Consider the following 27,600-nt stretch of genomic DNA (forward strand, 5'->3'; position numbering starts at 1 on the left):
TCCTGCCTGTCTGGTACGTGGCCTGGCCCCTTGATGGGAGCCCTTCCTGAGGCAATGGGTCTCTGTCCTGGCCCCACACTAGTTTCCCGGCCTGCTTTCTCTTCAGCACTTGTATCCTCACAAGTCAATGAGCTCCAATTTCAGAAAACCAGCCCCTCATCTTACTGGGTGTTGCTTGTTCTGTCTCAGAAATTCCAGGGCCCCCACACAATGTCCACCCACCCTGGCCTCCTGAATGCCCTGGCTGGGTCTCACCTCCCACGCTTTGCCCACACAGGTTCCTCCCACTCAGCACATCCCTTCCCCAAGAGCCACCACCTCCAGGAAGCCACCCTGATTGTTCCAGGTCAGTTGTCATTTTGTCTGAGTCACCTGGGCCCAGGAAGGCTTGTCCTGAGCCAACCTGAGTGCCTTGGGGACCAGCCCATTCCTGCCTTCCCTGTGGACGGCAGCTGTTCAGGCCAGTGGGCTGGGCCTTCCCCTGAAGAGCTGTCTGTGGCCTCACTGGAGACCTCCTGGCCACAAGGAACTGAAGGGATCGGGTTCTAGCTCCAACCTTGGGTACCACCCCTGCCATCAGGAGGGCTGCAAAGCATCTGCACCAGGAACATCTGGGCTGCTGGATGAATACAGATTCCCAGGCCCCACGGTGAACCCAGAGAATCATTCATAGCCACCAGGCGGGGCCCAGGAATCTGCATTCTAACCGTCACACTGAGACACAGGGACACTAAATAACTGTCCCCCACCTTACAAACCACATTCTCATTTCCTACTGAATCTGATCCTCACGTGTCAGTTCAGCTCACCAGTCACCAGGGGGCTTGGTTAACAATAGACAGGAAGAGAAAAGCAAGAGCCTTGCTCTCCAGGGGTTCTGTTCAGTAGCTTGAGGTGTATTAGCAGAGACCCAGAGGAGCGAGAAGACGGGAGAGATGATGGGTTTTAGAGGAGGGAATGACCTAGCTGGGTTTTGAAGTGTGTGTAAAAGTTTTCCAGGAAAATGGGGGTCAGGGAACAACATGAAAGTGTTAGTTGCTCAGTCGTGTCTAGCTCTTTGTGACCCCAAGGACTGCAGCCCGCCAGGCTCCTCTGTCCATGGGATTCTCCAGGCAAGAACACTGGAGTGTGTTCCCATATCCTCCTCCAGGGTATCTTCCCAACCCAGGGATCAAACCCGGGTCTTCTGCAGACAAACTCTACCAGGGAATTAATGCGAACAGCTTTGGGCTCCTTTTAAGATGGAGCAGTAAGAAAACTGAACCAGAAGGGAGTCAGGTGAACCCTTTTGGGGGCTGAGCCTGGAAAAGAGGACGGACCCTCTGCAGGCACCAGGAGGACCTGAGTTCTCCCTGTGCCCTGCCAACACCCCGGTGTGGGGTCTGTGCTACTGGCCCTGAGAATACAGAGGTGTCGGGTGGTGTCAGTTCTGAGGTCCTGGAGACAGAGGGCTGGCAGAGATGATCCTGTGGGTTGACAGCTGCGTTACCCCCCACCCCCACCCCTGGTCTGACTACAGCTGAGGGAAGAGCCGTGGGATCCTGGGTGACACCAGCATGCCTGGCTAACCCCTGCTGGCTGGTGTGGCCAGTACAATCTCACCCACCCTGGATTCCAGGTGGGGGCTGGCCTGCACCCCAGGCAGAGGGAGGCCCCGCCGAGGACAAGACCCTTTGCTGGCCCAACACTGCCACCTGCCTGTCGGCACCAGTACTGCAGCCCAGGTGCCAGGCTGCATCCTGTGGGACTCAAGCCCTCTGCCTACTCCCTTCACGGCAAAGGTTCGCGGGGTAAATTTGTAGTGCCAGCGAGGCTGGGCAGAGTCCCCTGGGGACGCAGACCTCCCCCCATGCCCCGGTCTACATCCTGGGGAGATGGGGTGCTGGGTTGACCACCAGGTTAAAGGTTGGGCTGGGGATGGCAATTTCTCCCTCCAGCGGCCCTGGCTCTCTCCTCCTCTGCCCCCCACCCTGAAAGCCCATCCCGCACGCCATGTCTGCTGCAAAGAACTGCAGCCTCTCTGAAGCGCTGGCTCCGCTCCTGAAGGAACATGGCAGGCCTGAGAGCACAGCCCTTCAGACCCGTTCAACCAAAACCGCAAGTTGCCAATCGGCAGATGTCTCAAGACTTGAGCTGGGAGGGCTGTTCCCTCTTCTGCCTCATATTCAAAGCCAAGAATCTGTCTGTTTTCTAACGAGGCGTAGGTGGAATAATTTTTACTTTTTAAAGTATTTATGTGGCTGTGCCGCATCTTAGTCATAGCACACGGGATCTTCACTGCTGTGCACAGGCAAAGTTGCTCTGCAGCATGTGGGATCTTAGTTCCCTGACCAGGGATCAAACCCGTGCCCCCTGTACTACAAGGTGGATTCTTAACCACTGGACCACCAGCCAAGTCCCAGAATAATAACTTTTGAGGTATTTAACAGTTCAGAGTTGATGACGCCTGTCTTGGACACTGTCAGCATGGGTGTGAATTTCCGATACCCTCCTCGTGGGTGAAAATTCAATACTCCCACCATGGGTGTGATGGTTCAATGTCCGCACACTGACGTCCTTACCGTTGGTATAAATGCTCGCCTGCAGAGGAGCCGACTCACTGGGAAAAAACCCTGATGCTGGGAAAGACTGAAGGCAGGAGGAGAAGGGGACGACAAAGGATGAGATGGTTGGATAGCATTCCTGACTCAATGGACATAAGTTTGCTCCGGGAGATAGTAAAGGACAGGGAAGCCTGGCTTGCTGCAGTCCACGCGGTTGCAAAGAGTTGGACACGACTGAGCAACTGAACAACATTCAGCTGCAGATGGGATGAGTCTAGGGAGTCCGGGGACTTGCCCGTGTCCCCTGCAGGGTTACACTCCCACCATCCCATTCTGTGTTGCCCACCCTCCGGGCTGTGGGTCCGAGATAGAGAAGGAGCCTCTGTAACTCGAGTATAATTTGCTTTTTAATGAGAAGAACATGTGTAAATGACAGGACGCCACCGCCGTGCGCAGATGGCGGTCACAGAATACCCATCAATTCATTCTGCCCAAGGAAGGGAGGACACAGGGGGGCTTGGGGGCCGGCAGCCCCCACCCTCCTTGGTCCTGCGGACGATGGGGTCACCGACTGTCGGCCTGCGCACGCCTCTTGAACGGTAAGCAGAGATCGAAAGCACAGCAGCAATAATACTGGGTAAGTCCTTCCTTGCTTAAAACATCTGAATTAATTCATTGAAGGTATCAAAAATATACCCTGTAAACCAATATATCATTTACACCTGCCTTTCCTTCCCGCCGCTGCGGCAATGCTGCGTGAACGAAACAGTCCAGTTCCTCGGAGCAGCCGCTCGCCCCAGACCGCACCCGGCCCTGTCGCCCGCCCACCTGGCCTGATTCGGTTTCCCGCGGTCTCGTCGGCTGGGGCAGCCCCTGGGGCCCGGGGAAAAGAGTGCTGGGGCCTGGACAGGGCCCGTGTCCGTCTGTCCAGAGTGCTAAGCGGGAGGGGGGTTGGGGGCAGATGGGGCTGGGGGTGCGGGGGCTGCGAGCTCAGTTTAGACTTTGGTTCCAAATGCGTTAAGGGGGGAGGCAGTGGCGTGGGAGGTGGGTGGTCGTCCTGCTTTGGGTCCCTGGCCGCCCCGGCTGTATGCGTGTGGCCGCCACACACGCCTGCTGTGCCCCCTGCCCGGCCCGGCCCCTCCCCTCCCGAGCACCAGGTAAACATCCCCTGAGTAAGGTCACTGCGCGGGCCAGCCGGGGCGGGAGTCGTAGTTAAGGCTTTAGACAGGCAAGGATGCCGGCTCTGGACGGACGGACGGACGGATGGATGGGCGCACAGGCAGACTCAGGGGCTCCTTCCTCGGTGCGGGGAGTCGGCGGCCGCCCGCTCCTCGCCCTGCTGCTCCGGCTGCTCGCTGCCCCCTCCCCGCTCTGACCGTCACTCGCTGTCGGACAGCGTCTCGTACTGCGAGCAGAGCAGCGGCTTGGGCTCCTCGTCCCAGGCGTGGTGGGGGCCGGCCAGGGGCCCGCTGCCCGCGGGGAGCCCAGGCGGGGGCGGGGAGGCCATGACCCCTGCCTGCAGCCGCATAATCAGGGGGTTGTAGGGGAACGGGGTGGACCCTGCCGGAGAGACCGGGAGAGACGACTCGGTGAGCCAGGCGGTCCCTGTGGGCCCCACCCACCTGCAACTCTGGGGCCTCGCCCTCCTGCCTCTGCTGCCCCCTCTATCTCCTGAAGGTTCTCAAACTTCCTGCCTGGACTCCCTGCCACCACTCCCATCCCATCCATGCCCAGCAGCCTATCTTCCAGCCCTGCAGGAGCCTCCTCGCTGCTCCTGACCTTGTCCCCGGGGCTTGTTCTGCAGCCAAGGGATCTCCTGAACCTCCACCAGGGACCTCCCCACACTCACAGAGAAATCGGGGGTGGGCGGCTCCCTTGCAACCCCCCTGCAAACCCATGGGACTGGTCCCTGCCCACGAGCTTCTCTCTTCACTTCCGGAATACTTAATCCTCTCTAACTGCACCCTTGCCCTCCAGCTGGGCCCTTACAGGAAGTGTCCTGACCCTGTGCGAGCCTGAGTTTAGCTGGGCAGGGCCCTGAGTGGTTTTCTCAGAACAGGCCTGACCACACGCTCCGTGCACAGTAGGAGCTCAAGCAGCTGGCCTGGCCCCCTTGCCCAGCCCAGGCGCCCACCTGCGGAGGAGGGCCGGTCCTCCCACACGCGGTTGGTGAGCGGAGTCCGGCGGTTGCAGTCTCCTTCTGAGTGCACCGAGGAGACGGAGGGTGGCCGGTCCCCAGACGCCAGGCCCGGGGCTGGGGACTTGGCTTTTCGGCTGCTGGGTCTGCCAGAGACTTTGGCCTTCCCGCCGCCACCTGCAGGGAGACACACGGAAGGGGCCGCGTTGGACTGTGAGGACAGGTCTCATGCTGTGGGGACTGGGGGATGGGTGAGGCCCTGACCCCCTGCTTCCTGGGCACCCCAGGGAGGGGGAACAGCAGCCCAGGCCCCTGGGAAGCCAAAGAGGTCAACCAGATGTCCAGACCCAGCCATGCACCTGGATGTGCAGGGGTTTCTACTAGGGCAGTGGATAGAACTATGTGCAAAGCCCCCTCAGGCTGCCCTGAGGCCCATCTACCCACTATGGGCTAATACTCCAAGCACAAAGCCTCAGGCCTCTGGCTTGACCCTGACCATGGCCCTAGGACTGTGCTGGGGCCTGGCGGGGTGCAGGCCCTCTGCAGGGAAGCCGGGGGCCCTGAGGCCAGGCCTCGGCTCGCCTTAAGTCCAGAAACTTCCTGGGGCCACAGTGTCCAGGTTAGAAAAATGGTTCAAGCGCTCTCCTTGCCCAGCCCTCGCTCTGATATGTGGTTATGATTAGGGACCCAGGGCTGAGGGCGAGCTGGCCCATATGGTTTCCCTAACTCATCTGAGTTTGGGTCTGGCACACAGACCCTGGTCTCCTCCCCAACAGGCCCGAGGGCCAGCCGTGGACACACATGGTGGCCACCGCAGGCACAGAGCCCACTGGCCTGGCTGCCCATGAGCCCAGGGGTCCCCTCGATCCACACACAGAAGGTAAGGTCCTCACTCCAGCCCAATCGCCCCCAAGGAGACACAGAGGAGGCCGGGACGTAGGCATCCGGGGACCTGTGTCCGGCAGGGTTCGAGGAAGGCGGGGCAGGGCTCGGGCAGCGGCGTGAGTGGTTTTAGAAAAGCGGCAGCTCCTTCGTGCCCAGTGGGCAAGGGCGGACCCGGGGCAACTGGGACACCGGGGGGTGCCTGCCCAACTTGGGGTTAGCCAACTCCAGGACCACGTCAAACACGCACAAAAAAGTCAAGTCACAAGCTCCAAAGCTGGGGGTGGGGGGCGGGAGGGGGGGCGTTGGTCAGAGAACCATGGAGGAGGAGGAGGAGGAGGAGGAGGCGGGAGGATTAATGACACCGGGGTGGGGAAAGACGGGGCGGGCGGGCGGGCGGGGCTGGAGGGCCGAGGCGGGAGGAGGCCTGCAGACCTGGCGAGGTGAGTGCGTGTTCGCTCCGTCCGTCAGCAGCGGTTATGGGCATAGCAGCAGCGGGCAGGCTGGCACTGGCATTCAGAGGGTTAAAAGCATTGGCGCTGAGCGGGTGCTCTTCCCACTGATCATATTTACCCATGAGCGCCTTTCTAATAATAGCCTCCAGCCCCATGTTGGTGCTGGCATGCTCCTGCACCGCCTGGCTTCTGCAGGTCATGAGGCCTGGGAGAGAGACACACACACAGAGGGGCCAGGAGGGGGCCAGAGGGGGAGGGAGAGAGAAGCACAGAGGGAGAGAGGGAGGAGAAGAGAGAATACACAGTGAGCACATTTCGGCAAAGCGACGATCGGTTTCCCTGTCTACCCCGCCCGCCCTGGTCTTCCCTGTGGGGCGATGGGCGGGAGGCCTCCCTTTGACTCAGACACTGGAGACTCTTAGGGATTCCTGGTGAGGGTGAGGGGGAGAGGTGGGATTTGGGGAAGTTACATGCTCATCACCCCCCACCAAGCCTCACTTCTACTCTACCCTCTGGGGAATCGGAAGCTCTTTCTGGCTCCCTAACCCCAGATGGGGCTGCGTCATTATTTAAAATCCAAGTGGCCTTAAAACCAGGGAGTGGGGTGGAGGGCGGGATCAGAGGTCCCCTTATTGAGGGGAAAGGGCTGCGGGGAAACTAAGCCCAGCCTGCGTGCAGTGCTGGGCATGGGGGAGTCCTTCCTTGGTTCCCAGGGCTGTGGAGAGGGACGGGGGAAGGTGACCAGACAGTCCTCCGGCCGCCCCAACCTGGGAGCCCCCAGCCCCCTGCCTGTCCCCCACCCCCCCACAGCTGGGGCCTAACTCTCCTCCCACGCCTTCTCCCCGCCCAGGGAGCCACGAGGAGAGAGAGGTGCAGAGACGGACGGTGAGGGAGGGTGGCAGCCATGCAGTTACGGTGCGTGCGGGGGTCAGGGCAGAGCTGGAGACAGTGGCCTGGCCGCGCCCGCCCGGCCACCCCGGCCCACAGTGGTCCGATCGACGGTTGCCCCCATGGAGCCTTCCAGACACCCACTGCGAAGTCAAGCCAGTTACTCCTCTTTTTCTGTTCACCAGGTTTTCTGACCCTCTCGTTTCCTAGGGACTAATTTTGCAAACCCCAGGGAATGTGCCTCTTTGGGGTATTTTTTGTTGTTGTTGTTAAACCAGACTTCGCTTTCAAAAACCGCCGACAAAGCTCTCTGCCTGCCACCAGGCAGAATTTTTCATGAATTTTAAAACTTTTGCTCCGAGCCAACTGTATGATGAACAAGTCTGGCTGACCCGACTCATCTGTAAACTGGACTGCTGACTTCGTGACACGGCAGCTTCTAAGATCACATTTCTAAAGCAACTATCTGCTGTCTACGTCTCCTTTTTCTCTTCTTCCTTTTACTTTCAAACTCATTCACAGCCACAAGGCCCCTTGACTTTAAGCCGGGTCTTGGCCATGTTTCATCAGCACTTCAAATTAAAAAAAAGCCATGTCCATCAAGAAAAAGTAAATTTTCCAACAGGGGTGACGGATGGGTGGAGGGGCAGGGAGAGCATTTATGATCCTACAAACTTAAACAGTGGGAAGTGGGAAAAAAGATGTGAGGGGTGCTGGCCACGATGGTTCCTCGGTGGGTTAGCACCCTACAATCACAGATGAGCCTGACACCAAGGTCATGGATACGTGGTCTGACTGGTGCTGAGTCAGGAAGCTGACCCACCGCCAGTCCTGGAGCAGGAGCTGAAGCAGCAGAGACTGAGGTCTGGGGGAAATTCTTTTGTTTGGATTACACGGCTTTGGAAAAAAAAAGTTGGATCTAATTTATATACAAGTTTTCACATAAATCTTGGTGGTTGCGCATGAATTTCTACATACACGTGCACCTGTGTGTCTCAGTGTTTCAGTCAAGGTTTGGAACATTCTGAAAACATCCATTTCTGACCATCTTGTTGTTTCGACCAAAATGCCTCTTCCCTGTTGCCTAAGGCTCAGCATTTAGAGGCCCCGTGGCCCCCTGATAAAATCCAATAGTTGTCTTTTGCTCACCCCGTTCCTGGAGCTATGATAGCCCCAGAGGAGGTCAATATGTCCCCCTGTGTTCCTCCCGAAGATGCTCCCACTCTGGCAGAGCGTCAGCCCCATCTGCTCTGGGCTCAGTCTTTTCATACCAGACACAAGGCCCTTCCCCACCCAGCCCTACAGAGGCAGCAGAAATGCACAGTGTGGCCCCTACTGGAGGCTGGGGGATCCAACCCCAAGGGCTTCCAACGCATCATAGAAGGCTTAAGTTTCAGCTTAAACACATGTGGATTTTACGCTCCTCTCAGAATACGTCTGCAGTGTTCCCCTAGCCCCCTGGCTGGCATTTTCAAGTAAAACTCATGTTCTAACTATATAAAATGCCCACCTGGACCGCGAGGGCAGCCTGTATGCACACAGGCTCACTCCCCATCCACAGACTCGAGTCTCCATCTGACACCCCAACAAACAAGCCGGGCAAGTTTCTGGACAGCTGTGTGTGATTCTAACACTGTCCTAAATGCACCAGGAGGCCTTGAAATTGAACTCCAAATAGAGACTCATTGCAGGCCTCCCCCCTCCCCGCCTCCGGCCTTTTATGTGCATCTGTATCCCCACTGCAAGGTTTGTTTAGACCAGAGGAGGGGACACACTCGAACTGAGAAAGGCTGCTTGTCACCATGGCTACAGCCAATGTGGGGCCCAGAGACCTCCATGACCTCACTCCCGAGTCTCCTCCTGGGTCCAGACACCCAGTGTGACCTCCCCAGGGTGCATAGTGACGGGGCTGGGGTGGGGGGACGGGCACAGGGCTGGCGGCCCCCGGGACGGATGGTTACCTGCTCCGGTGATGGCGGGCATGTTGAAGATCTCTGTCCCCGGCTGGCCGATATCTGGAGGGGGACAATAAGAAGGGTGAGGGCGATGGGCCCATGGATCCTGGAAATCATCTGCCCCCTCCCCCCCACCCCACGCCCCTGCCACCCACCCCGCTTCCCTGTCTGGTCTAGGCAAGGTGCACCAGCCAGGAGCTTGTGCAACGCAGCAGGCCTAGTCTCAGTCCATGGGATTCTCCTGGCAACAATACTAGAGTGGGTTGCCATGCCCTCCTCCAAGGGATCTTCCCGACCCAGGGATCGAACTCGTGTCTCTTGACATCCACCTGCATTGGCAGGTGGATTCTTTACCACTAGCACCACCAGGGGCAGCACTTGAGAGTCTGTATTTCTTTTTAAAAAAGGCAGCCTGCCATATATAACGCCTCGCTTGGCTATGTCTCGAGTTTTGGAAGCTTGACTACCCTGTGTGTGTGTGCTAAGTTGCTCAGTCGTGTCTGACTCTTTGCAAGAGACCCCATGGACTGCAGCCCTTCAGGCTTCTCTGTCCATGGGATTCTCCTACAAATGGACTCTGAGTGCTTGTGTGGAGGTTCTAGCACAGCTAGAGGGGAGCACAGAGCTACTCATACACTCTTGACCAAAGAGGGGGTCATCCTCTTCAACTGAGCACACGGCTCTGGGAGGCACACGCATGGAGCAGTGAGGGAGGAAGGGGACACCTGCCAGACAGCCAGGTCAGCCAAATCAATCCTGGTGACCAATGGGGTGACAGAGGTCACAGCCAGGTGGCCCTGACATCTGAGATTTTGCATTCTGAGCCAGCTCTCGGGGGCTGCTCATCCGCTGGCCAGTGCGCAGCACTGGACAAGGTTCTGGACTTAATAGCCTGGGCCAGGGACTGTCTGCAAGGCTGCGATGCCAGCCCCAGAAGAAGAAAAGGCTCTGCAAGGCCCTCGAGCTCCCCCTGACTAAAGAGCTCTTTGAAGCTGGGGATATGAGGACCCTCCATTCATTGGTTTACCGGCTCACAGGTTCTCCTGAGCGTCTGTTATGGGCCAGGCGCTGTGCTAATAGGGGTGGGGAGCTGAGCTAGGACTGACATCCAGGAACCACACAAACAGGGGAAAATCACAAATGTGAGGAACACCATGAGTGGCAGACACATGGAGCCCTTGTATGAGCATGATCTCAGTCGCTGGTGCCCAGCGTGACCTGGCCCGTTCATGCAAATATTCCCTGAGAGCCCTCTGTGTGCTGGGCACCATTCTGGTGCCACCAGATACCTACAGCAAAAAGAGAGACCACCCTGGGCTCCTTGAACATGAGGTGACGGGCCAGCGGGAGAGGTGGTTGGCAGGTCCACCCGGCCGTGCTGGTCCCCAATCCCGCCCCCCGTCACCCCACTCCCGGGGAGAGGTGGGCCCCTTACTGTATTCTGGCTCATTCCGGTTGTGGGTGTTCAGCTTCTTATTGATCTCCTGTTTCTTAGATTTGACCATGGCCGAGTTGCTCTCAGTCAGCTTACTGAAGAACGCCGGCGGCTGGCTGGTGTTGCCTGGAGATTTGGAGCCCATCCTGTTGCAAGAATCAGACATCCCAGGTCAGTTCACTTGGTGCTGAGCTTGCACACCCTTGATGACGGGGCGCTCACCACCTGTGCTGCCTTAGAAATTCAGAATGATGCTTCTCCCACCCCCGAGCCTGCTTCCTCGGTCTCTTAGGGACCATGTCTCCTGAAATCCCCTATCCTTGGGCTCAGGGTATCTCTGGAGAACCCCAGCTGTCCTGGTGGGCCATACCTGTCTGCCTACCACAGTCAGACGCCCAGAAAAGGGCTTGCGGAACCAAAATGGGCTCAGATCACACCTTCCCCTTAGATGAGGGGGCTTTTTTCTCTGCCTCCATCCCCACCCTGGGCCCTGGCTTGGTTCAGAACATTTAGCTCTTTAAATCTCAGATCCTCAAGTGTCGGCAACAGGGGCCCAGCCTGAGCTGAGAGACCCCAGCCCAAGATTCTGGAAGTTGTCATGGAGGTCTCCCAAGTTTCGACTTTGTTTAACAGTAGGTCTGAGGTCCTCAGTTGCACCCCGAAGCCCTTGTCAAGCCCCCAATTGCACAGCGGTGGACCGAGACCACAGGTGGGCAAGGGCTGTATTCCTGAGCACCCCAGGAAGGGGAGGGGCCACCAAGAAGATACCTGGGCTCCGCCTGTTCCCCGTCCCGGTACAGCAGCGGGTACATGGTGCCCCGCGGATGCCCAGGCTCCACCATGCCTTCTGGCGGGGACACAGGTTCGATACCATCCTCGCCGCTGCCCAGGGCTGATGTCTTGCTTGGCTCTGGAGACCTGGGTGGAGAGAGGGTCCCAGCGGTGGTCAGAGCTCTGAGCTCTCCCTCTCGAAGGGGGTGCACCCCTCCCTCCACTCCCCTGCAAGCCCTGCCTCACTCTAAACCAGTGCTTAGCACACTTTTCCTATAAGGGGCCAGATAGTATAAGTATTTCAGGGGTGATGGGCCAGTTGTGGTCTCGACTATATTCTTCTTCGTTTAAAAAGAATAATCCTTTAAAAATGCAAAACCGTCTTTAGCTCACGGACTGTGCAAGAACAGGCTATGGCGGGATTTGGCCCATGGGGGGCACTTTGTTGAACCCCTGCTGCTCCCCTACGCCAGGGACCCCATTGCTCCCCCAAAGACATCCTGCCATCTCCTTTCCTCTGTGTGCCACCCGGAGTGGCTCCCTCATCCTAATGGAGGGCCCTCAGGGGGGCCCCTCCCTCTCCTCTCCGACCGGGGGCCCCTCGGGGTAACCAGGAGTGCGAAGTGCGTGGGTGCCTGCTAGGAGGCTGCTCTCACATCACACAGCTCTGCGTCGAATCCCAGCTCTGCCACTTACTGGCTGCGTCCCTGGGGGCAAGTGAGTTCACTGCTCCGTGCCTCAGTTTCTTCATCTGTGAAATGGGGTAACACTGCCTATACTTCCTGAGGCTGTGGTGAGGATCCTGGTTGGCGTGTGTGAAGGGTTTAGCTTGGTGCCTGGAACCCCCACAGAGTGTGGTGTACATATCAGCTAGGGGTCCAGCTGCTCTGTGACCTTGAGCCAACTCCCCAACCTCCCTGAGCTTCACCCTTCCCGCAGCAGACACCTAACGAAGCTCCTCGGTGGGGACTGGCAAGGGGCACCCTGTCTCCCACCCCTGCTCACCTCTTGCCCCCTTCACTGTGGGGTGAGCCACGGGCCTGGGTGCCGTGGTCCGGGGGTGGGAGGTAGAGGTCACTGGGCGGGCGGCGAAGGTCCAGGACAGGGCAGCTGGCTCCGGGAAAGGAGTAGAGGGGGGCGGGGAGGGGTGCGCTGAGCTGCTGCGGGTGGTGCCGCGTGTAGTCCTGCGTGATGACCTCCTGCAGGCCAAGGATCAGAGGAGACATGAACGGTCAGGTGCCAGCCAGCTGCCAGAACCTTCCAGATGGGGTGAGGGCTGAGCTGAGCTTTGGGGGTAGAACCCTGGGGCGTGGTCCTTGGCTCCCCAGGAGCTTTGAGCCTGTTTATAGCAGCTCAATGCCCCCAGGTGCATGGGGTGAGGCCAGAAGTCCCCAGCTGGGCCCCAAGATGGGGCCGATTCAACTGGCCAGGGTGTGTGAGGTATGGATCGTGGGTGGGCTTGTGCACCTGATGCCCCATCAGTGGAGGAGGAGGGGGGACACCTGAGTGGGAGACGACTCTGTGACCCCCAGCATGACGTGCCCTTGCCAACCCCCAGATCCCTGGTTCGCCCCCCACACCTACCCAGGACTCAGTTTACCCATCAGAGGACGTGTGGACCCTCCTCCCCTCCCTTTCTCGGGACCTAGTCCTGCCCCAGGTGCAAAGGCAATGACGAGGTGGGGTAGTTACACTGATGTGCTGTGCCAGGGTGACGACCCGCTGGTGACCTTTGACCCCTGGGGTGGTCTGGAGCAGCGGGCTGGACGAGGGCTGGTTCTCGGGCAGCGGCCGCAGGTGTGGGAGGTGTGCCGCCTCGCCGCTGAGCTTTCCTGGGCCTGTGGGCAGAGCAGGGCTGGTCAGGGCGTGGCCGGGGTGGGCAAGGCCAATGCCCCCCGGGGCTGCCGTCCTCAGATCCCAGCTCCGCCCTTTGAGCTGAGACACGGGGGCCAACTCCACCACCTCCGAGTGCCTTGGCTTCCCCGTCTGTGCGGGGCGGGACCCCACCTGGCTGCTTGTGCCGCAGGTCTCCCTCCAGGTGGCTCTTGTCGAGCTCCTCCAGGTGCTTGGGGAGCCCCTTGTCATGGGTCAGGCTGGGCGAGCTCACGGGGCTCACGGGCTCCACCCCGTCGGGGCTGTAGCTGCCGCCGTGGTAACCTGCAGCCGGGCGAGGCCCTGAGTCAGGCCAAAGCCAGGGCCAGGGCTGCCCTTCCCAGCCCGCCCCTCCACGCTGGATGGGTTCCCCCGGGCCAGAGGCGGGGAAGATTTGGGCAGATGGAGAGCGGGAGTGAGCCGGCGTGAGGGCTGCTGGCCAGCCAGGGGTGGGGACATGTCGGAAAGGAGGGTGAGACAGCACTGCAGAGAGAGGTGGACGGAGAAGAAAGGCAGAGAACGAGACACACAGGCAGACAGGTGGAGGGAGATGGAGAGAGACCCAGAGACAGTGAGAGACGGACAGCAACAAGGTGGGCAAAGGGGGACCGGAGACAGACCCGGCTGGTGGGGGCCGGACGTGGGGACTGAGATGGGGCAGGATGGGTTTCGGGTAAGGGAGTGTAGAGGCAGTGGATGGGTGGCGAGGGTGTGAGGTCAGTGTGGTGGCGAGTGACACTCAGATCCCAGGGCTGTCCCCCCCACATCCCCCTCTCCAGCACAGAGGAGCCCTGAGCTGGGGCTGGAGGTGGGAGACAGGCACAGAAGACTCCCCTCTTCCCTGGGGAAGCTGGCTGGTGGGTCGGCAAGGTAGACACGGGGCCAGAGCATCCCCAAGACCCCCTCACAACCTGGGCAGAGGACGCTGGGGAACCTGTTCCCAGCTCCTCCTGGGAAGCGGGAGGGTGTTTCTCTTTCCTCCCTGACGTCCCCCTCACTGTACGCCTTGGGGGCAGTGGGGCAGGGTGGGGGAGGCAGCCTCCAAACCACACACAGCAGCAGGCAAAGGGGTGGGCCTGCGCCCCTCCGCAGCCCCGCTCCCCAGACGAAGGTGCAAAGGGGGAGATGGGAGGCGCGGCTGGAGTCAAAATCACAGATCCATTCATTAAAGGAAAAAAAAGCGAAAATCCAAAAGAAAAATCATGATAAAAACAATGTGCAAATGATGAAGTGCTCCCCACTCCGATCAGAGGGGTAGGTAGGCGCAGCTTGAGGAATCATCAGAGCGTGCAATCGACGAAGACGAGTTTCAAAACAAAATACCAAAACCAACGAAAAATGGGGGGAGGGGAAAAATAAAAAGCAGAGATCTGAAAATATCTTTAGGCCACAAGACGGGGTGGGTGGGCGGCGGGGCCGGAAGTCTTACCATCGCGAGGGGAGTCGTTGGCCAGCGAACCTCCTTCTCGCGGCCCTTTATCGTGAGCAATTTGACGCATGATTATCGCGTCTATGAAGGTGGCCGCTGTCAGGGTGGTCTTACCCAGAGAACGGAGTTCCAATTCCTGGATGGAAAAGGGTTTACTTTGAGTCTTTTCCCGGTGCAGGTCCGCAGCTGAGGCGGGGGGCGCCGGCTGGTCCGGGCTGGCGTGGTGGGACGCGAGGCTCTTCGCTGGGGCGCGGGCGATGGCCACATGGCCGGAGCCGGGGGGCGCCAGGGGCCGAGGCTCAGAGCCCTTGCCGGGGGAGGAAGCGGGCTCCAGCCCGGCGCGGGCTGGAGGCTTGGCGAGGAACGTGTGGCCAGCGTCTGCGCGGGGCCGCTCGGGCCGGGCGACCCGAGGGGCCTCCTTAGGCAGCAAGACAGGCTCCATGAGGGTGGGGTAGACCCCGTCGAGGGTGCCGCCCAGCGGGCAGTGGGTGGCGGGTGGGAATGTGGCAGCTGGGCGGACAGGCGAGGAGGTGGAGGTGGACCTGGGGGAGGAGAGAGGGAGGGTCAGCAGCTGCAGGAGCTGTAGCTGTGGCCCCTGAGGCTGAGGCAGGGTCACTCACTCACTTTGACACTCTGAAGGGTCGCCACTGCCCAGAATAGCTCCCACATTCCCCAGAATAAACCCTCCCAACTGTGGCCTGCGAGACCCCATGCCATAGGGCCTCACCTACCCCATCCATCCATCCATCTACCCATCCATCCATCCATCCACCCATGCACCCATCCATCCATCCACCCACACACCCATCCATCCATCCATCCATCTATCCATCCACCCACGCACCCATCCATCCATCCACGCACCCATCCATCCATCCATCTACCCATCCATCCATCTATCCACCCACGCACCCATCCATCCACCCACGCACCCATCCATCCATCTACCCATCCATCCATCCACCCACACACCCATGCACCCATCCATCCATCCATCCATCCATCCACCCACGCACCCATCCATCCATCCATCTACCCATCCATCCATCTATCCACCCACGCACCCATCCATCCACCCACGCACCCATCCACCCATCTACCCATCCATCCATCCACCCACACACCCATGCACCCATCCATCTACCATCCATCCATCCATCCACCCACGCACCCATCCATCTATCCATCTACCATCCATCCATCCATCCACCCACGCACCCATCCATCCATCCATCCATCCACCCACACATCCACGCACCCATCCATCTATCCATCTACCCATCCATCCATCCATCCACCCACACACCCATCCATCCATCTACCCATCCATCCATCCATCCACCCATGCACCCATCCATCCATCCATCTACCCATCCATCCACCCACCCATGCATCCATCCATCTACCCATCCATCCATCCATCCACCCATGCACCCATCCATCATCCATCTACCCATCCATGCATTCATCCATCCACCCACCCACCCATCCATCCATGATCCCATCAACCCAAAACCTCTTACTGAGCACCTACTATGTCAGGCACTGTTCTAGACATCAGGGATATGACAGTGCACAAAAGAGACAAAAGTGCCTTATGTTCTAGGCGAGGAGACACACTACATACAAGCTCATATGATAACATGATAAATTAAACTCCTATTATTGTGGCAGTTGCTTGAAGGTAATGATTCTGGGTGGAAAACAAGCAAACAGCAAGGGAGCTCTCAGGCATGGGTGGGGTAGGGTGCCTCCCTGAGGGGCTGGCATATGAGCTAGAGAGGACGTAAGCAAGCCCCGTGAAGAATCAGAATGCCAAGGGCAAAGGCCCTGAGTGTGGGCCAGGGTGGGTGGTTAGAGGAAAGGGCAGGGGCACCCAGTTCTTCCACCTCAGCCACACAGAGCTTCTTGCTGTGTTCTCTGCCCGGAGTGCTCTCCTCACTCCAATTGGGCTGGAGCTGGCTACTAGAGAGTCCCATGCCTTTTCCTTCAGGCAGCCTTCCCTGATTGCTGCCTTGGTCTAAACCATAAGCCCTAAGAGGGGCAGGGCTTGCATCAATGTGTCCCCCATACCCAGTACAGGGCAGGAGACCCACTGCAAGCCCACCAGGAGGAAGAAATACACAAATTCACTCCCTCTGACCTTCAACTGCTGCTGCTACTGCTGCTAAGTCACCTCAGTCGTGTCTGACTCTGTGTGCCCCCAGAGACTGCAGCCCACCAGGCTGCCCCGTCCCTGGGATTCTCCAGGCAAGAACACTGGAATGGGTTGCCATTTCTTTCTCCAGTGCACGAAAGTGAAAAGTGAAAGTGAAGTCGCTCAGTCGTGTCCGACTCTTAGCGGCCCCATGGACTGCAGCCTACCAGGCTCCTCCGTCCATGCGATTTTCCAGGCAAGAGTGCTGGAGTGGGGTGCCATTGCCTTCTCCGCTGACCTTCAAAGCTAGTGTAATTATCCCCATGCTGCAGATGAGGAAATAGTCTTGGACATGAGCTGGCCCGACTCTATCTCTCATTGGCTTCTCTCTCTAGTCCAATGTTTCCATGAGGAAGTCTTTCACTAACCCTCACCCTCAAGGGTCTTCCTCAGCTGCCACTGGGGAAGGCTTTGATGTTCCTGCTCCAGCTTCTCACTGGCTGTTGCTGGTGGGAACTCATGTCTGGGCACCCTGCTCTTAAGAGTCAGGTGCTCCTGTTCTGTATAACTGCTGGAAACTGACTCGGAGGACACCAAGACGATGCTTCTGGTAAATGATGTTATTTTTTTGGAATTGCAATTGTGGTGGGGAGGGCATGATTTAGAGCAGCCAAGTGTGGGGAGACTTGCATGAAGGGACGCTTCATTTTGGAAGAAGCAGCTGCCTCCACACAGGTCCCTGAGCAGGGAGGGCCCTGGGGAAACACCTGCCCCGGTCAGGCAGCTCAGCCCACAGGCCTTGGGCAGTGGTAGGAGGTGGGTCACCAGCGGGGACTCGGGCCTGTTGTGATAGGAAGTGGACTCTGGGGACCAGACACATCCGGGACCTCTGCAGGTTCTCCAGTCTCCAGGGAACCTCTGGACTTGGTCCAGACAAGAGGCACCCGATCTCCTCCTCCCTGTGGGGCTCTGCTGAATACCTGGGGGAGCAGGAAAGCCTCTCCTCACAGCCCTCATGCTCTCTCTCCCTCTCTGCTCCAGACTCCATTCCTGAACTCCATAACCTACCCAAGCTGCTTACCTATCCACCCACCCAACTCCCCATCCACCTACTCATCCATCTACCGACCCAAACCTCATCTACCTACCCAGCTCATCACCTATCCACCTCCCCATCTACCCACCCACCCACCTACCACCTAACCCAATATCCATTCCTCCACTTACCCAACCCATCATCTGCCTATTCACCCATCTACCCTCCATCCACCTATGTAACCATCTAACCATCCAATTAGCTTCCCATCAATTCATCCACCTATTCATCTAGCTCTAACCACCAGTCCATTCGTCCACCCACTGTCATCTGTCTGTCCACCTACCTATCCATTCATCTAGTCTACCATCCATCCATCTACCACTGACCCACCTATGCACCTACCTACTCACCTGTCATCCATCCACTTATCCATCCATATAAGTGGATAATATCCACTTATCCAAATCTATTACTACCCATCCATCTAACCAAATCACCCATCAATTTACCTCCTTACCCAACTCTCTGCCCACCCATCGCTCACCCTCCCATTTATCCCTGGACCCATTGGTACCCGCGCACATCCCTCTACCTGTATCCAGCGACCAGCCCCCCACTCCTTGCCTCCTCCCCCCCGCCCCCACCATGGGCCTGTCCCCTCCCCTGTGCCAACCTGGCCCACCTCAGGACTGTGGGCGTGCTGGGCTCCACGGAGGTGATGATGCTCTTCATGCCCGTGTTGTGCAGCACACTGGGCCTCTGCTGGATGGTGTCCTGGGTCCGCGGTGAGATGGGCGAGTGCTGGTGGGCATGGGAGTGGGAGGCGGGGCGGCTGCTGCTGCTGCCCCCACCCCCGCCGCTGCCGCCGCTACCGCCACCACTGCTCTGCTCTGTACCTGGGGGAGGCAAGCTGTGCTATCAGACCCCTGGTGCGGCTGCGAAGACCCCGCCCCCGGGGTGCGGGCTGGGGGCTCGGCCGTCCTACCGGGTCTCCAGATGGGCGCGTGCTCTACGGTGGTGGTGGACGTGAGGATGGACTTCTCCCGCTCGCGCTCGCGCTCCCGATCGCGCTCCCGTTCCCGCTCCCTCTCGGTCGAGGACGTGGTGGTGGGTTTTGTCAAGTGAGTGGGGCCTCCTGGAAACCCAAAGGCCTGAGGCTCAGCCCCAGGGACAGGAAGCCCCGCCCCCCACCACCCCGACTCATCTTCCGGGATGGAACAGAGAGGGCAAGGCATCTGCCCAAGGACGCCCAGCACTAGGGTGGGGGCATCACCTGGGGAGAGCGGTGAGCTGCTGAGCCGGCTGCTGAAGTGCTGGGGTGCGGTGGGGAGGTAGGCGAGGCGGTCCATGGCCGTGGCTGGCGTGCCTGGTGTCGGGGGCACCAGTACAGGCAGGTGTGGCACTTGAGACAAGTCGATGATGCCTGTGAGAGAGGAGGTGGGGCTGGGGGCTGCAGCGACGTGGGGAGGAGAGGAGCCAGGCTGCCTGCTCGCTGGACCGCACCACCCGGTGGAACACCACACACCCTCTGAGAAGCAGCACTGCCTGGTGCTCCCTCCTTGGTGCACGCCCTAGGTCTGAATGCCGGCTGCTCACAGCCCCTCCTCCCTTTGCTCCCAAGCCCTGAAGTAGAGGTAGTTGCAGGTGGCGCCACTGCATACACTGCTGTACCCCTTTTGCCTGTGACCCTAGGCCATCAGTTGCTTGTATTCAATCCCCACTGTTTGAAATACCTAGTGTGACCAGTTTTAACTAGACCCTAACTAGGACTTGGTTGTTCTGAAAGAACATTCCGGAAGTGTTTCTAGAGAGTGTAATATTCATGTGCAAAGTAACCACGGGCTGGTTGCTCATCAAGGGAACAAGAAATTCAAACAGCCTTACATTTACATGTTTGTTTGTTTTTTTTAAGGACCACATACATCAACAGCACACAGGCACACGCAGAGCCCATGTGTCGTCCAGGATGCAACCACACACAACTCTAAACACTGGCAGTGTGGTGGTTAAGACGTGGGCTTTCATCGCCATGGTCCTGGGTTTGATCCCTGGTCGGGGAACTAAGATCCCACAAGCTGCGACATGCAGCTAAAACATATGAATAAGTTAAAAGAAACCACCCGCTGGGTCTGTGCGTGCTCTCAGCGAGGTGACACCACCCAGGACTCTACAGTGACCACTCTCGGCAAGGGCAGATGTACAGGCGTGGGCACATACGTGTCCTGTGCTTTCAGGAACCTGGGCAGACCAGGGATAAGGCCGATTCTGGGTAGAGGGTCCTGCCCACCTGTGTGCCTGGCAGCACCCCGCCCCACACACCTCGCGGGCCAGTGGCGTAGTTGAGGGCCAGTGAGGACTCTCGGGGCGACAGGCCCCTCAGCATGTCGGCTCGCTGGGCCATGGCAGTGGCCGCGTTGTGGTGCATCTGCTGCGAGGTGATGTAGTCGTTGATGATTGTCTGGCGGTTCTCCAGCGCCGCCGTGTCGGGGTAGCCGCGGATGAGGTAAGGCGGGTACAGGTGTGGGTAGGTGGGGTTGGGGGCCAGGTGCCGGGGCAGGTAATAGGCAGCGGCTGCCAGGAGAAGGGGAATAAGTTCAGGCCGGCCCACACCTCGGCTGGGAATGCCCCTCTGCCTGTCTTAATGCCCCCACAGCTTCTCCCAAACACTCCCACAAAACAGAATTGAGAGCCTCAAAGTAGAAAAACCCTTGCTCTCCAACATACACGAGGGTGCCTCTTGTTGATAATATTCTTGGGATCAAAATTCACCCAAACACAGGGTATCCGAAATGCAGATCACAAAAATACCTAAGGGCTGTGTCCTTTTACACAGATTTTCAGATCATGTCTGTTTGGGGAAAGCACACCCTTGAGCCCTCTTTTGATACATTTACAATTTTCAGGGTGCTGATTAAGTCTCACAGGAAAAGAAAACCATTGAAAAAATGTTTAACCCAGCATGACCCTGAGAACCCCCCAAGAGAAATTCTTTCTCACCTCAACTGCTGACATGACTGCAATGTTGGGTCCCTCCCTCTCCCTGCCCTGCACCTCAGCTTCCCCTTCTAGTGGAGCCTAGCTGATGCCTGAGGAGCCCTTGGGCTGACACTGATGCTACAGGGTTCCTTGGGTCTGGGACAAATCACCTGCATCCAGAGGGATTCCTCGGGGTATGGAGGTGGGGTCGAAGGCCAGCGGGATGTGGCCGCGGTACAGGTCCACGCCGCTCACCCCCCGGAGCAGGTGCTCATAGGGCGAGATGGGGTGGGGGTGGTGCTCAGGCACGCTGCTGTGCGGGGACTTGGCAATCTCCCGGGGCGTGGATGTCAGCTTCCGGTCCTGGGATGCCTTGCTGGACGAGAGACTGCCTGTGGGGATGAGCCAAGTGCAGATGGCATCGGACCTCAGACACGGGTGTCCCACGCCCTACATGGGGGCTGCTGCAGCTAGTGCTTATGGGAAATCGTTTGAGGGTAGGGTCTCTGGGGTCCCAGGAACCAGGCCTCTTCGTCCATCCATTTGCCTCTAGTTCATTTTTCGTTTTTACTCATTCGCTCATTTGCTTCTGCTTTTTATTCTTTTAAAAAGCTCATCCATTCTTCTGTTCCCTTTTCTTCTCATTCATTCAATCAACCAAAAATATTTATCATGTGTCTACGATATGCCTAGTACTTTCTAAGAGCTGGGGCTCCCCCACCAAACCAAACAGGAAAACCCTAGCCCCCATGGGGCTGACATTCAATGTAGGAGGCAGATGATCAACTAGTCATCAAAAAAGAATTTCAAAGTAATAAATGCTCTGAAGAAAAATTTAAACTGTGATAGAATGTGACCAGAATAGTGAAGGGGGAGGGTGACCATAAGTAACCTCCCTGACAGTGTGACATTTGAACAGAGTTCTAAAGGGCAAAAAGAAACCAGTTAGGTAAAGATCTGGAGGGGGGAGGGTGCATTTCAAGCATAGGGAAACTGCACATGCAAAGGTCCTGAGCAAAGAAAGCTGAGTGTGGTCAAGTAACAGAGATAAAGCCGTGAGATGGAAAGGCGGGTGGAGCTGGATCCTGCATGGCCATGGTGGAAAAACGGTGACTTTATTTTTCCCCCTAGGAGCAGTGAGAAGTCACTAGAAAGATTTAAGCAGAACAGTGGCGTAACTGATGTAAATATTTCAAAAAAGTATTCTGGCTGCCGTTTTGGGGAGCAGATTATAGCAGCACAAGAGAGTAGCCAGGGAAGCCAGGTGGACTGGAGGCGGCAGGGAGATGCAGAGAATTCTGAGGATGGTCTGGAGGCAGAACCTACAGGTTTGGCAGGTGGGCTGGCTGTGGTGGCCCTGAGGATGCTCCTGAGCCAAGGGGTGGACGGTAAAGCAGTTTTCGGAGATTAGAGCCCACCACGGCCCCGCCCCCGCCCCGCCCCGCCCCTCCTTGAGCCCTCCCCCACGCACCCTCCTGCAGGCGCGGGGTGGGCTCCCGTGTGGTCACTGGTGATCCGCGGGGTAGGTGGCCGGCGAAGGGCGCCGCGTGGTCCTCGTAGGTCAGGGGGCTCTGTCGTGGCTTTCCCAGCTCAGGCACGATGACCGGGGCCCCCCGGGTGATGGAGCCCCCCGAGCTGCTGACGGCACCCGACCGGCTCTTGAGGCTCTCCTCGTAGCAGGCGCGCTCCAGCGCCCGGGTGTCGGCCATCACGTCCAGCGGGTGCACGGCCGGGAACGTCCGGCCCGGACTGCCGATGATGGAGCGCACGTCGTGCTTTTTGGAGCCAGTGGAGGACGTGCTGGTGTCATACTTGAGCGGGGTGCCCTGGCGGGCGGGGGGGAGGGAAGGGGGGACGTCACCACCAGTGGCACAACCTCTCTGAGCCTCAGTTTCTCTGCTAGGAAATGGGAGAGACATCTCACGCTCCAGGGGCAGGGGTGAAGGGCTTTGCTAAGCCTAAGATGAGCCCACCTGCCCTTGCCCTGCCCACCCCTGGCCCCCAGGGCCACCCTGGGGGCTGCAGAAGGGGGCACAAAGTGCAGAGGTCAGCCCTTCCTGAAGCAAGTGGGGGACCCTTGGTTGGCCCTTGGGATTTGCTGGAAAGAAACTTAACAACCCCATGAGGGCAAATGCCTTCTTCCCATCAGTCTGGGACCCTCCCTGACCCACCCAAAGCCAAGCCAGAAAATCCAGCAGTAAAATCCAGTTCCACCACCCTGAGGTTCAAGTCTCAGAGGTCAGGGCTGAGGTTATGTCTGCTCTTTGGCCAGAAAGGGCAGCTGAAGGAACAGGGGTCATGATGAGACTGTAACCCGGCTGCCTGGGAGAAGACCCCACCCTGTCTAAGCAGGCCTGGGAAACCCAGGATACAGTGGGCTCTGTGTCTTTGCAAGTAAGAGGACTCTGCTTTTATTCACGAATGTTTTACTTACTTTCTTAAGAAGGGGAAGTGCACTCATTTTAGAAAGAATATTCTAGAATCAGACTGGCCTCCCTTTCGGATCTACGATGGACTCTTGCCACTGACCCCCAACCGCCTGGAGGCTGAGTGCCAAACCTGATCCCTGGCCTTCAACAGCCTTCCCACCGCTCCTGCCTTCTCCCTAGGTGCTTCTGAGCCTTGACTCAACTGTGAGGCCCCCTGGACACCTCCCTACCACCTCTCAGCCATGCAGTCCCCCATGGATCTCATTCTCCTTCCTGTTCACATCTCTGACCCTATGAAGAGACAGTGGCCCTTAGGTCCTCTAAGGGACCAGCTCCTCACAGAGTCAGAGTTCATCTTCCCCTTCTAGGCTGGGGCTTCTGGGCGGCCCAGTGCAGGCAGTGGATAGGCGCAGGGGTTGGGTGGGGATGCAACCTGCTGGAGGAGGCCAAGACACAAAGATGCTACAGATGTAAGGACATCTGGACTTGAGGTTCACAATGGCCATTTACTTGCTGTGTGACCCCGGACAAGTTGCTTAACCTCTCTGAACCTGTTTCGTCACCACTAAAATGAGGACACCTCACAACACTGTTGTGAGGGTTACATAAGTCATGATGCCAAGTTCTCAGGCAGCGAGCGCCTGGCTCACACTTAGGGTGCAATCAAGCTTTATTACACCTAGCTCTGGGCTCTCAGCAAGCTTCTTGACCTCTCTGGGCCTCAGTTTTTCCATCTGAAGAATGGGGGTGATGGGTATAACTTCATGCTCAGATGCTTCAGTTGTGTCTGACTTTTTGTGACCCTACGGACTATAGCCTGCAAGGCTCCTCTGTCCATGGGATTCTCCAGGCAAGAATACTGGAGTGGGTTGCCATGGCCTTCTCCAGGGGATCTTCCCAGTCCAGGGATCAAACCCATGTCTCCTGTGTCTCCTGCATTGCAGGCGGATTCTTTACCCACTGAGCCACCTGGGAAGCCTGAGTGTGACTCTCCTGGGCTGTAAATACAACTGAATGAGGTCATGAGTATAATAGCCCCTGCTATGGACCCTGAAATGGATGTAATGACAACTCAGTAGTGAGCAGCTGTGTGACCTTGGGTATGGCACTCAACAAGTCCAGGCCTCAGTTTCCCCATTTGTAGGGGCCAGAGCTATGCCTATTGGTATCCTCTGCCCCGACCTTGGCCCCCGTACCTGCGTGATGGAGCCCTCCTTGAGCGGCCGGGGGGCCAGGGGCAGCTCGGGCGTGCGCCGCAGCTCCTCCCGTGGAATCTCGTGGATGGAGCGGCCGGCCTCCTTCACCGTCGCCACCAGGCCTTCGTGGGCTGGCTTCAGCTTCAGAGGACCCAGGGCCTCCAAGGGCCGGGCCTTGTAGGCCTCAGCCAGGTCCCGAGGGGGCGGAGGCGGTGGTGGCGGCGTGCCCTCGCGCTTCAGGAGCTTGGCTTCCCGGCGCTGGTAGTCTTCCTGGGCCTCCACATAGGACCGTGGGATCCCTGCCAGGGAGGAGGGGGCGCTGACGTGTGTGCACTTGCCTCCCACCTTGCTCATCCTAACCTGGGGCAGATTCTGAAGCCTGACTACCTGGGTTCAAGTCCTCACGTGCTGTGTGACCTTGAGCATGTGACTTGACCTCTCTGAGCCCTCAGGTTCTTCATATATAGAATGGGAGTATTAACTGAAGCACCTCACCAAGTCATTCACATTCAGTGGGATGATACAGATACAAAGCATGTTAAAAAGTACTTCGCTTGCCACTGACCAGCCAGGAGAACGTGGGTGTCTTCCTTTCGGAGGCTGTTCCATAAGATGAGGAACAGAGAGCACTTGGGGTAGCGCCCAGCACAGAGCACAGGAGATGCTCATTAAGTGACAGAGTGAAGGGTGATGGGTAGTAGTTTGTTTTCGATTTTTGTTTTCATGCCTTGCTCTGCCTTTCAACCTGCACCCGTACCTGTCACGTACACGTGTGTTACACGCCTTCCCTGGGTGTCCACGGCACTCTGGTATGCCTCCCCTCCCCTGCCCATCTTGACTGTAAACCCAAGGGCTTGTTGCAGCTGCCACGAGGGTGCGGTGGCTGGGCACGCCGGGAGCAGAGGGCAGCGTACCTTGCGTGATGGAGCCTCGGATATGGTGCTGCTCTTTGAGGTGGTGGGGGCTGTGTCGCTCAGGCGGGATGGCGCGGCCCATGAGACCTGGAGGGGGCAGGCGACAGCATCGTCTCACGGCTCCCTGACCTGGCCTTGCGCAGTGACAGGCCAGAGTCTACAGCCCCTGCCTCCCTCCAGCGGGTCCCTCCAGCCACCCAGTCCCCGAGATGATGCTGGTGGTGGTGGCGACAGAGGACCCAGCTGGCAAGTGGCCTGCTTTCTGGGCCCTGTGCTACCTCCGAATGGAGGCTCAGAAACTCCCAGCCTCAGTTTTCCTATCTGTAAAGTCGGGAAAACTATTCCTGCACTCCGTCCAGGGGGAGCTGATGTAACCCAGCAAGTGGGGAAGCCCGCCGGGGCAGGTCCTACGGCCCCCGCTCCACCCCCAGAGTAGGGAGCCGGGCAGGGCACACACCTTCGATGCTGGCTGAAGAGATGGCCCGGCTGACGCGGCCCTCCATCATGTCGTAGGTGCGCTTGGGGGCGGCCGTCTCGTGGGAAGGGCCCGAGCTGCTCCTGCCGTCCTCCTTGGAGCACTGGGATACGGACATGCCACCTGGAAACCAGACCACGCTCACGATGCAGGGTGGCCCCGGGAGGCTGTGTGCAGTGAGCCCAGGGCCAGCAAACTGGAGGGCCAGAAGGCGACTGCGGCTCAAACAGACCCCCGTCAGGAGAGCCCGTCAGTCATGCAGCTGAAGCCGGGCCCAGCTGAGCCTTCCTGCAGGAACCCCCAGCCGGCAGTCCAGCCCAGGGCATGCTCTGCTGGTTGGTAGGCCTGTCCTTTGACTGTCCACAGGCATGTGAGTCTGTGTACAGACGAGCACTCGTGGGAGCAGACATGTGATGGGAATGTGTGGAACCACGTGCATGTGAGCAAAGATGCACCAGCCGAGTGTGAACACTCAGGGCTGGCACAACCATCCCCGTGTGTCAATGTGGGTCTGTGTGTGTGTGCGCACGTGTGACACTGTGTGTGTGTGCCTGTCCACTGTGAACAACGTGAGGCCACGTGCAAAAAACTATGTGCATCTGTGTCCACGTGGGGAGAGTGTGTGTCTAGTTGGAGGTGGGAGGGACAAGGAGGGTCCACAGCACGCGTGGCCTCATCAAGCCAGGCTGAGCCCAGAGGGCAGGCACGTCAGGCTGGGCACACGGGTGCTCGACAGGCCATGGGTCTGAGCAGCCAGGAGGGGGGCCCTGAGGAGGCCACGGTTCGGTCTTGCCCATTGGGCTGGAGGCTCCTGAGTCGGCCTCTCCTTCCAGGGGTGGCAGAGTCCGCGGGTATCAGAAGCAAGTCCCGCATGCCCCAGGCTGGCCCGTTAGGATAAAGGGCACCCTGGCTCTCACAGATTTCCATCACGACCCCGAGAGGTCCTCAGAGCAGGAGCTCCTCCATGGGGTTACAAACTAGTGGCCAGCGGATAGATGGTATTGCCGCTCCTAATTTTTCTCAAAATTGATCGCTGATGTTTAAACACCAGGAGATGTCAGATAAAAATGGAGAGATCAGAAGTCTGGCTGGCGAGCTTGCACTTGTTACAGGGCGACAATCAGCTGTTGGAGAACAGAGGCAGGGGCCCCCTGTAGAGATGGCCGTCACTCCCGGGGTTGCCATAGTCTCCTCCCCACCATCTACCGCCTGCCACTGGCATCACTAGTCCCCAGACCCCAGGAAGCATGTGAGAAATGAAAAGCCTTGACGGACACCCTTTCTGAGGATGCTAAACCTAAGGCCTGTAAGGGCTCAAGAATTGATGTGGAGGCCTGAGTGGAGATGCCACCCAGGGCTCCCTGCTCACGACACCTTGACTGCCTCTCTGTCCACCCTTCCCAGGGCCCCTGGCCATCCCCCAGGGCACTCAGCCGTACTGAGGCTGGCACAGAACGCAGCTGACAGCCTGTCCCCAAGGCTGTCTCCACCACTTGGTAGCAGAGAGAGGCAAGTGCCTAAGCCCCACGGTACCACCTCCGCTTCCCAGGACCTGGGGGGCCGTGGGGGCTGAGGGCCGGGCCAGTGGAGGCGGATAGTGAAGAGAAAGCACCCGCCCACTGGAGAAGAAGCAATTTGCGGCCCTACGGCTGCCAGCGGCTGAGAGGGGCGCCCATTAGCGGCTTTTATCTCTGCACCCCTGGGTGCCCGAGGCTGCCAGGAAATTGACATCTCAGCCCTTGATTCCCTTAATTCCTTCCAGGCAGGGCTCCTGTGTGGGGAAGCAGAACCCAGGGAGGGTGAGTGGAGTGAGGAACACTGAAGTGGGGGGCCCAGGGCGTAAGGGGGTGGCATGTCACTGGTTACCGCCCCTGCCTGCCACCCTCGTGCCGTCAATCAGAGAGCACAGCCTTTGCCAGGAGCCTAGGGGTGTGAGCTGCGGGCTTCTGCTCCCTGGGCCTGTTCCCCCACTTGCAAGGCTGGCCATAAGTCTGCTTCCTAAACTGTAAAGAACTAGGCAGAGGTGGGAGGCAGCTAAGGCCGATCTTCAGCTGCTCTGACTTATAT

At 58.4% G+C, this 27,600-nt stretch overlaps 1 protein-coding gene across 17 annotated transcripts in view; it reads right to left on the reverse strand.

Moving 5' to 3' along the window:
• Nucleotides 1-2,932: 2,932 nt before the first annotated feature.
• The window catches only part of NCOR2 (nuclear receptor corepressor 2), a 238,145-nt gene continuing 213,477 nt past the window's right edge, over nucleotides 2,933-27,600 (reverse strand). For 9 of the 17 annotated variants that reach the window (XM_045163104.1, XM_025267798.3, XM_025267796.3 and 6 more), the window contains 19 exons: nucleotides 25,516-25,656; nucleotides 25,059-25,145; nucleotides 24,145-24,443; nucleotides 21,991-22,345; nucleotides 20,690-20,911; nucleotides 19,863-20,114; nucleotides 18,817-18,966; nucleotides 18,529-18,678; nucleotides 18,217-18,439; nucleotides 14,368-14,909; nucleotides 13,074-13,223; nucleotides 12,759-12,904; nucleotides 12,072-12,265; nucleotides 11,064-11,213; nucleotides 10,296-10,441; nucleotides 8,867-8,920; nucleotides 5,998-6,222; nucleotides 4,678-4,857; nucleotides 2,933-4,103 (listed from right to left, as the gene is read on the reverse strand). In XM_045163104.1, coding sequence (XP_045019039.1) covers nucleotides 3,922-4,103; nucleotides 4,678-4,857; nucleotides 5,998-6,222; nucleotides 8,867-8,920; nucleotides 10,296-10,441; nucleotides 11,064-11,213; nucleotides 12,072-12,265; nucleotides 12,759-12,904; nucleotides 13,074-13,223; nucleotides 14,368-14,909; nucleotides 18,217-18,439; nucleotides 18,529-18,678; nucleotides 18,817-18,966; nucleotides 19,863-20,114; nucleotides 20,690-20,911; nucleotides 21,991-22,345; nucleotides 24,145-24,443; nucleotides 25,059-25,145; nucleotides 25,516-25,656 — 3,848 coding nt within the window. In that variant the 3' untranslated portion in view covers nucleotides 2,933-3,921. The remainder of the gene's footprint in view (nucleotides 4,104-4,677; nucleotides 4,858-5,997; nucleotides 6,223-8,866; nucleotides 8,921-10,295; nucleotides 10,442-11,063; nucleotides 11,214-12,071; nucleotides 12,266-12,758; nucleotides 12,905-13,073; nucleotides 13,224-14,367; nucleotides 14,910-18,216; nucleotides 18,440-18,528; nucleotides 18,679-18,816; nucleotides 18,967-19,862; nucleotides 20,115-20,689; nucleotides 20,912-21,990; nucleotides 22,346-24,144; nucleotides 24,444-25,058; nucleotides 25,146-25,515; nucleotides 25,657-27,600) is intronic. The other 8 variants (XM_045163114.1, XM_045163112.1, XM_045163111.1 and 5 more) reach the window with 6 other exon arrangements.

The sequence above is a fragment of the Bubalus bubalis genome, chromosome 17 (genome assembly GCF_019923935.1).
Source record: "Bubalus bubalis isolate 160015118507 breed Murrah chromosome 17, NDDB_SH_1, whole genome shotgun sequence".
Taxonomy (NCBI): Eukaryota; Metazoa; Chordata; class Mammalia; order Artiodactyla; family Bovidae; genus Bubalus; species Bubalus bubalis.